This window comes from Loa loa (genome assembly GCF_000183805.2).
Source record: "Loa loa unplaced genomic scaffold supercont3.19, whole genome shotgun sequence".
Taxonomy (NCBI): domain Eukaryota; kingdom Metazoa; phylum Nematoda; class Chromadorea; order Rhabditida; family Onchocercidae; genus Loa; species Loa loa.
The window spans coordinates 261,415-270,008 of record NW_018108199.1 but is presented as its reverse complement, the minus strand read 5'-3'; the positions used below and the strand labels follow the sequence as shown (position 1 = coordinate 270,008).

General features: G+C 33.6%; 3 protein-coding genes across 3 annotated transcripts in view; 1 reads left to right on the top strand and 2 right to left on the bottom strand.

Annotated features, from left to right (window-relative positions):
- The window catches only part of LOAG_16787 (hypothetical protein), a 3,550-nt gene extending 1,844 nt beyond the window's left edge, over positions 1-1,706 (bottom strand). Inside the window, exons 1-5 of the mRNA XM_020449445.1 lie at positions 1,497-1,706; positions 1,229-1,384; positions 756-958; positions 504-641; positions 136-265 (exon numbers count right to left, since the gene is read on the bottom strand). Coding sequence (XP_020307032.1) covers positions 136-265; positions 504-641; positions 756-958; positions 1,229-1,384; positions 1,497-1,640 — 771 coding nt within the window. The 5' untranslated portion in view covers positions 1,641-1,706. The remainder of the gene's footprint in view (positions 1-135; positions 266-503; positions 642-755; positions 959-1,228; positions 1,385-1,496) is intronic.
- Positions 1,707-2,114: 408 nt separating this feature from the next.
- On the bottom strand, positions 2,115-4,732 carry LOAG_10414 (hypothetical protein). The gene is made up of 7 exons (XM_020448157.1): positions 4,562-4,732; positions 4,158-4,224; positions 3,781-3,969; positions 3,464-3,528; positions 3,266-3,312; positions 2,846-2,985; positions 2,115-2,488 (listed from the first exon to the last, which is right to left on the bottom strand). The coding sequence occupies exons 1-7, from the start codon at positions 4,582-4,584 to the stop codon at positions 2,456-2,458; spliced, it is 564 nt and encodes a 187-aa protein (XP_020301675.1). The 5' UTR covers positions 4,585-4,732; the 3' UTR covers positions 2,115-2,455.
- Positions 4,733-5,539: 807 nt separating this feature from the next.
- Positions 5,540-8,115, top strand: LOAG_10413 (hypothetical protein; the record flags this gene model as incomplete). The annotated part of the gene is made up of 7 exons (XM_020448156.1): positions 5,540-5,642; positions 5,912-6,022; positions 6,226-6,350; positions 6,585-6,673; positions 6,813-6,880; positions 7,141-7,216; positions 7,728-8,115. 7 exons carry the CDS (start codon positions 5,540-5,542, stop codon positions 7,951-7,953), a joined length of 798 nt encoding a protein of 265 aa, XP_020301674.1. The 3' UTR covers positions 7,954-8,115.
- Between the last annotated feature and the right edge of the window lie 479 nt (positions 8,116-8,594).

The window sequence follows — 8,594 nt, the reverse complement described above, 5'->3', positions numbered from 1 at the left end:
ATATATATATATATATATATATATATATATATATATATATATATATATATATATATATATATATATATATATATATATATATATATATGTAGCACCGAGGAGATTCATTTCATATCTGAAGTTTAAGAACATTACCCAAATGGGCATTTTGTATGTGTGCTCTCCCTTCTTGTATACGTATATCACGCTTCTGTGTGGAATGCGCTGAATTGCCAGAAAATAATTAATGAATGCATCGTAGTTTCCTCCATACATCATTGATGGTCTGAAATTTCGGTGATTTAAAAAAATCTTATGCATATATTTAAACTAACTAGCTTTCTTCAACTTTTGTCGCTGGTAAATAGATGAAATTAGGCATACGCTAACTTAAACGCATCAAATAATTCAAAAAATTTCAAACAGGAGCATCAGAAACTTCATATTCATTTTGATTCCCTGTTAATGTTACTAGAATTGCAACAAGTGGAACTCTTAGAAATTAGTGTGGGTAATAAGTACACCTTAAGACAGTAGCGCTAGGGAATTCTTCACGGACGACTTCTTCACCAAGTCCTTTGGTAAGAAGAAATTGTGATGGTTTATTGAATAGTGTTGGTGGAGTATTCTTAGAGGCATTCATTGCCGACATGTGGATGAATCTGAAAAAAGGAAGAAGCATATAAGCTCTTGTTTAACTTCTTTGAGATTTCCTGCTAGTATTTAACACAACTGAAATTCGAATTTAAAATTTTAGTAAAACTGCGTTGGCTGACTTTTGAATCCCCATTTCCTTAGCAATCCGAGCAATTCGTCGTGCTCCTTCAACATGAGTCTCTTCGAAAGAGTAGTTTTTTGTTTCGCATCTCGTACCAATTAAATTTACAACTACATTGCTGTATCTCATAGCCTGTCGGATACTTTCTTCATCTTTTAGTTGAAATGGTAACAGCAACACTTGACCAAGTTCTCCATATATCTAAATTGTTGGATTTGCTTTTAAGATAAACAAATTCCGAAAAATATACATAACAACCAGATTACATGATTCGTATAATCATAAGAATCATATAATATATGGAAAACTTTAAAATTTAAATTTGTAGCTTTAAAAGTGCACTAATGTTTGTGTTTGTGCACTATCTTGCATATCTCAGGCTTTTAAAAAAGAAGAAAATGTAAATAAATGAAGCAACAAAATACCTTGAAACTCTTTATCAATAGAATAATTGAGGAAGAGAGAACGAACTTTTAGTTGCCGGGTGTAATATGGTTCTTGTCGACTTGGCAAAATAATTTGGTGACCTTCTTTTGCAAGTCGATTTATTAATAACTTTCCCAATAATCCAGTGCAACCGAATACGGTTACTACATTGCCGGAAAAGCTGCATCGACCACCTGTGCCCTGCAAATCACGCAGGAAAACCCTATAAATTAATGTTGACAAAAAAGTCAAGAAGATAAAAATACTAAGATCTTTGTAATTTAGAATTTAATAGGATTTAATATAATTCTACCTTTCTGAATGCTGCAAGTTTACTCGTTGGACTCGGCTTCGGTAAATCGAGCTGTGTTGCGGATGTGCTGCAATAAAGTGCCTTGCAAATGATGCTTTCAGTCCCCAACATACGGCACCGTTGGATGCTGCCAACAGCGAACATTCCCAGCTCCTGAAAAAATAAACCTTAATTTAGAAATGTTTGTAGATATTCACCTGAAGAAATCTGACAAATATCTACACATACATGCATATATTTTTTTACTTGCAAAAAAAATCAAACCACAGTTTGAAAGAAGCCGCTTACATATTTCATCCTAGAATGTAAACATTTTCTTTACAAACTGATAAGTTCCCCAACACTGAATTTATGAAAACTGAGAAAATTAATCTAGTCCAGCAAATATCCAAGTATTAATCCTTAAATACTTGATATTACTATAAGAATACGGAATAAAATAGAGCTAAGAATGCATATCTATAATTGCTCAGCAATTCATGAGGAAGCGGTACTATTTATCTACATCCAGATGACAGCTGAGCAAAAGAAAAAACCAGTACATAGCAAAATCTTGCTATCTCTATAAATACCAATCCCATACATTTCCTAATTCAATAGCTGACACATTTACTTTACAAGAAATAAATATATACATATGAGACTGAGAGCTAAATTCACAATAGTACGGAAGAAATTTTAAAGGAGAAAAAATTATAAAAACATGTCACAGTTCAACTATTATATATTTTTGAATACAAGTAATTCCGATCAACTCATCCGTTGATCTTACTATAAGCGCTATCAGCATCATGTGAAAAACAACGTGTTGAGCAAATCTTTATTAAAAATGACATGTTGATCATTAGTTAATTTGTTGAAGAAATCTGAGCACTCATTCCCAAATGGAATAGCGTATTTACGCTTCTGCAATCGCAAACAGAACGATTGAGATATTAGTTCGTCCAGCAATTATCTTATCAAGTACTGTCCAGTCCATAAGCACCACCATTCTAAATATAACATATTTGAGCAGTGTGAAGTTGCCATAACAACAAGAGATCACATATATAAAATTATAAATCCATACACTTAAATGTATATCTATGGGGATGGACAGAGCTACGAACGCTAACAAACGTCACAGATGTAGAGGACCTGCTCGATATAACTAGTTAGGAGTGGGACAAAATGAAGCACCTACTAGCAGAATTTCTGATAACTAAAATCATGTCTAACAGCCATGAACTGAAAATGACGAAGCTCAAAATCCCATACCACAGATGATACTCGTTATTATTCCAGAAAAAGTTCGCACCACACAAACTAGTAAATAAATTATTAAAACCCATAAAAATGGGCGAACTTACATTGATAGCAAGGCATTCTTCCTCGGATATTTGTTTACGACGAAGGAAAACAGGTAATTGCCAATCTTCAATTAATTCTCCTCTTTGAATCGTACTTTTTACAGCTGATGGTGGCTCATTCGATGAGGAAACCAACTCTTCTGCAGATTCGCAACCTTCATTAGATTTCATCGAAAGAAAAATTCTGACCATCTCAATTAATTACTAAAAGATTGATCCCTTCCTACATAAATTTATATTTGGTAATTTAGTACGAATCAAACCAGTTTAGTCCAGTTCATTTAGTTAAATTAAATTAAACTATTTCCACTACTCAGTCCAGCTCAAATGAATACGATAAAATTTTGGTACAATTCTGAAAACACTGCCATAGCTAAAACTACAATAAGAACGAGGATATTATTGGCATGAAGAACTAACGAGATACTGAAGATTTCGACTCACATATCACTGATGGCACGGCTGACCTGAAAAAATAACGACAGAGAAACTCTAATTAGGTTGATACCGAATTCGATGTCGAAGAATCTCCGTAACTCTAACATTTTCGATGAAATTTTATCGTCGGACGTGATCAAATTTTTCAGAATAGAATAAAGATGATATTTTAATATTTACCGATCATAGTGAGGTCGTGGAAGTCGAGCACCAATAAATTTAATTAGTGGTTTGCGCACATGATCCTAAAAACAAAAAAATTTGGCATGTGAATTGAGTTTGAAACTGAATTTGAATTTGAAAACTAAGCAGCACTTGTCCTGAATAAACAGAGTTACCTAATAATTTAAACGACTAAGCACCACAAACAGGCAAAATGCTTTTCTAACATACTTTTAGTTTAGAATTATCCCGAAACGATATAATAAGTAATAGTACATAAACAAAGGTTTACTTCATTTACTTTATATTCCGACAAAAAGTAAATCGAAACTAACGCTTAGCGATATGTTACTTGACAAACGATTCACAACTACTGATAAATGCGACTTCATTTTTTCGTCAGGATGTACTGTTCTATTCCGAGTATTACTGCAGCAAATATCTTCAGATACTTCAAGTTTATGTTGAACCAACACTTGGTTACTTGTTCCTAAGTGCTCCGGGCAATTTCTCGACTCTAATCTCTGCAAAAGGTAAAGGGAGCAATTTAAAAATAATTGTAAAAATGGAAACTTAAAACAGGAAATAAATGCTGAAGGACTTTCAAGTAATAAAAATGAAACTTCCACCCTCCCGAACAACCATTCCCAAACAAGAACTGAGAAAATTGGCTTTCAATAGCAGTGTTTGAATGATCCTGAAAAAGAGATACCTTAAAAGGTTTCCTGTGGAATATTGAACAACACAACTTGGAAAGCCACTGAAAAACCGAGAAAGACCTGGAAATGAAATTAAATTCAACCCAATGACATTACAAAACAATGGGAGAGAAAAAAAGTTTAAGTTACGCGTTTTCCATGCTTCTGCAGTAAAAGACAACATATTTTACTCGTCGAATTACTCATCCCAATCTTCGCATTCAACATAATTCACTCGACACAAAAGGAACTAAATTCAATATGAATAAGAATTCCTTTCGCCAACTGACCAGTTCACAAGCTGCTCCCACAAAAAAGCAATTCCGCTCTGGAGTGAACACAAAAAAATTTGCATATAACTTTAAACAAGAACTTCACTCAAGAATTCGAAACACCAAAATAAAGTAAAAATCTTAACCGTTTTGCTATAATAATGGTCATTTCGAGAAGTTATAGCATGAGGTACTGTCCGCTTCTAGTCTATCTTCATGGCTTTTATGAATCATTCTGAAACGGTGTTTTGGAATTTTGATATATGCTACTTCAGTTAAATATAAGTAAATGAAATATTTTGAAATATTCGTAAATTGTATTTATATCAGTTTCATCAATGTATACAAGATTTATCATGGATTAAGACAAAATTACTGGCAGATAGCAGATAACAGCCGATAAGAGATAAGAGATAATCGACAAGTCACTTGTCCCATTAATACTAAGAGGAACCTGTCCTCCAGAAGAAAGACCTAAGGTTTCTTCTAGACTATAACATCATTAGTTCGATTGGTGTGAACAAAGTACATCTCGCCATCCTTCACTGTTCCCTGCCTCCAACCCATCCCCAACATTCGCAGCATCGCTCTCAGAGAAACACTCCGCTTTAGCGGCCCGTGGAAAGGAGCTCATATCTTGCGTAGCATTGAATTGTGGTTATAGCTGGCAAATTCGATATTAGTCTACTCCTTATACCGGACTTCTCTGGTGTATGCTTGACCTGGACTTGACCTGGACGTGGTGCCTACCGTTTTCTCTTTTGCTTGTGTTGTACCGTACTGCAAAGTAATTCTCAAGTTATGGTAAATATACTGTGATGATAATATATATGTTCTGGCGGTCTCACCGGTAGATTAGATGTTTATGGAATTTAAGTAGCTAGGATTTTCCAATTCTTGAAGTGGAAAATTTAACATTCAGCCCAAAAATTACTTTTTAAGTAAAGTATATGTACATATATTTTATGTACATAAATTTCTGTTTTGTTCGGTTAAAATTTGTTTTATTAGTAATAGTTTCGTTACTAAAGTCTACTTCATTACTTACGTACTTGTGACTTAATCAGCATTAGTATATTCTAGCAGCGCTGCATTATTTTATTTAACATCTAGGTTAGTCTGCAATGCTTGATGACGAAGAGAGAAATAGTTTGCTCGAAACAGTCATATTTCGGCCATTATATGTGCGGAAATGTCTTGGTTGTCCAAAAGCATCGTCTGCTTACGGTTCGTTCAATCTGTATTTATTGGATCAGAAATTAACTCTTTACACATTTGCTTTAATTAATTTCTGGGGATTTCGTAACAGTTATTCTCAAATCCTTCTAGAAATGAAGGGATGATATACATTAGGATTGAACGATGGAACTAACTTATCAAGTAAATATAAGTTCGCTGGAACTAACTTATCAAGTAAATATAAGTTTAGAAAAAGCTAAAATGAATTCTTACGTGATTCCGGAAAGATTCATAGAATTATATTCTTACCATTGCAGATGATGTGAACGACAGCGTTGACATGATAGCAACTGGACGAAGTGATACTAAAAATACTTCTTCCTTCTCATATATCTTCCAAAGATTGAAGGAATTTTACATCGATGAAAGTATTCTTTTTAAAGTCGTGGTCAGCTGAAACAACGAAGAGATCATGAGGCTATCTTTCGAGGCTGAGCTGCATGGATTATCTTCTAAAATATTTAGGAAGCAGAAAGGCATTACTTATAAGTACTACATGTACTTGTTGATATATCCTCCGATGAATTACAGAGTTTTCTGGTGACTTCGGTCATCTCCAGTTCTTTTGCAGATGTGAATTTTGAGAAATGGATAACGTTGAAGGGTGTGAAAGTGGCATTTTTTAGTCAAACTATACTTGATGCAGTCACAAGGACGATTTTAGCGAAGACGAATCAGCGAAATACGAGTTTTCTTGTAAATTTGATTTCATCGCTGTGTTTTACCGTCATTCGATTACTGTCTCGTTAAAACACAAATTAATTAAGCTAAAAAAAAATGGGTCAGAGAACTTACTAGATTATCCTTGACTACATGATAATATTTCTAGAAATCTGGTGATTCAGTCCGTTTAGTCCATGTGATAACTAAATTCAGAATTAATTGAATTGAATTCAGGTGTGCTGAATGGAAAGAGCGTTAATTTTTCAGGACAGTAACGTCAGTGGTGAATTGAGGAAGCGTTTAACGAAAAGCATTTCTAGCGGCGTTATTATGGCTGCCAACATTGGATGCATAATGTATTAAAGTTAAATACTTCTGGTGACTTATTGTAAGGGAATTGAAAGCAGCTTATACGAATATCCAGAGCACGGCCAAGGTTTTATAATTGTTTGGACGAAATTCTAGAGAAATCCTTAATTTTTGTAAGTTTTGCAGAATTTCTATAACGCAGTTTGCAGTATGGCGTGAGTATTTTTCGCTTTGGACTGTCCCGTGTGCTACGAGTAGGTCTTTTCAAAATAATATATGATAAAAAGTTAAAGATTGCAGGTGGGCAAACGAATAATATTACTAAAACTCGACCCAATTCGGTATTGGAGTTTGTCTTGGGATAGAAACTAAAAATTGCTTGTTGGCCATTCTAGATTAGGTGCAATTGTCAAAATGATTGAATTTTTTACGAAAAGATGCAAAAAATTCAATATGATTTACTTGTTTGCACATTTCTGTTTCTTCGTTAGAATAATTACTTTGAAATTTCTAGCCGTTGTCCCAACTATATTCAGTTATTCTTTGGGTGTGAAGCCGCTACAGGCAATGAAAGGTGGAATAATGTTAGGGCAAGTTATTTCGTTGTAGTTTTCTTTTTTTTTGTGAAATAATTCTTCAACAATTTCATAAGGTTGGGAAGCGTAAGGTAGCTGGGAAGATGAAATTACTAGATTTAATTAATAGAGTATCTCACTTGTTCCGATGTCCAGCATAGTACATTCTGAGTTGAAAGTGAATTCGCATGCTCTAAGTAGCCTAACTATGAAAAATTTGCTATACTGCCTGTTTAAAATTTATTTTATTCTGTGGTTTGGAATTGATGGGAAACAATTCACTTAACGTTTAGTAAATTCGATAGATTTTGTAATTCGAATAGGAAACTTCCTTGGGACGATTCGCAGTTAATGGTTGCTCCAATGATGCAACGGTGTCCCGAAGATTCGCCATGCCGTTATAACATGATCCCTGATGATCAATGTATGTAAACGCTGTGATATATCGCGTAATGCGTTAGGATGTAGCGTATTGTAGGAGGTTATAGATTTTATTAATAGTCAAGTCAAGTTCTTTTTTTTTCAGGGTGTTATCATCGCTGGCAGTTCTTAGCATTTCTCTGTTTTACGATTTATCAGTCGATGAAACATATCAATGCGTTAAGAAGAACATTGAAATCAGATTAAAGGAAGAAAGAGAAAGCGAATTGTACAGGTTTATGAAAGAGCATCATATTCGGAGCAAATGGTTCGGGAAGTGGATGTTGAATAGGAGTCGTATAGATGAAAATATTGATGATGGATCATCTTGATAAGCATAACCACTGATGGGATAACAGTGGAAATTGTGGGGTGTTCTATAATTTTAACTGACTTCTTTTTAATTCTAGAAGCATATTCATATTTTTCAAAAAGATAAATATGAATAGTTATTTGGGACATTCAAGTAGTTGTGAGATGCGTAGGTATTTCACAGCCCTTCATTTTTCAGCTTGTATGTGATTTTCATTTAACTTGTGCCATTCATTTGTTTCATATTTATCGTAAATTATGACTGCTTCATAAATTACGTACTGTAGTTTTATCATCATTGTTTTATAATAGGAGACTGTTAATTTAAATATTTTTTACTGCGCATATAATTTCCAGGACTGCTTGTAACTTGTCATATTGTTAATTTGCGTGCGGATTTTCTGTTGTTGGTGTCTATTAAACTATTCTGTATTCGATTTCGAAAGGTACTGATCGTGTAAGTGCTCTCTTCAATACTTATTTTTTTAAGGATCAATTTCTCATTAGGTAAAGAAAATTTTCTTGATAAAAACATATATTCTGAAGTCAATAAGACCATCATAATGACAACTTGGAGCACTCATGCGTTGTGTAATGTTCTATATATATATATATATATATATATATATATATATATATATATATATATATATATATATAA

What these genes read in the sequence shown, in the direction of transcription:
- LOAG_10414 (XM_020448157.1), bottom strand. Translation starts at nt 4,584, where the DNA reads ATGACCATTATTATAGCAAAACG. An exon ending in ACCATTATTATAGCAAAACG is followed by an intron (nt 4,225 to 4,561) that starts GTTAAGATTTTT and finishes TTTCATTTCCAG; the next exon opens with GTCTTTCTCGGTTTTTCAGT. An exon ending in AAGAATGCCTTGCTATCAAT is followed by an intron (nt 2,489 to 2,845) that starts GTAAGTTCGCCC and finishes TGTTATATTTAG; the next exon opens with AATGGTGGTGCTTATGGACT.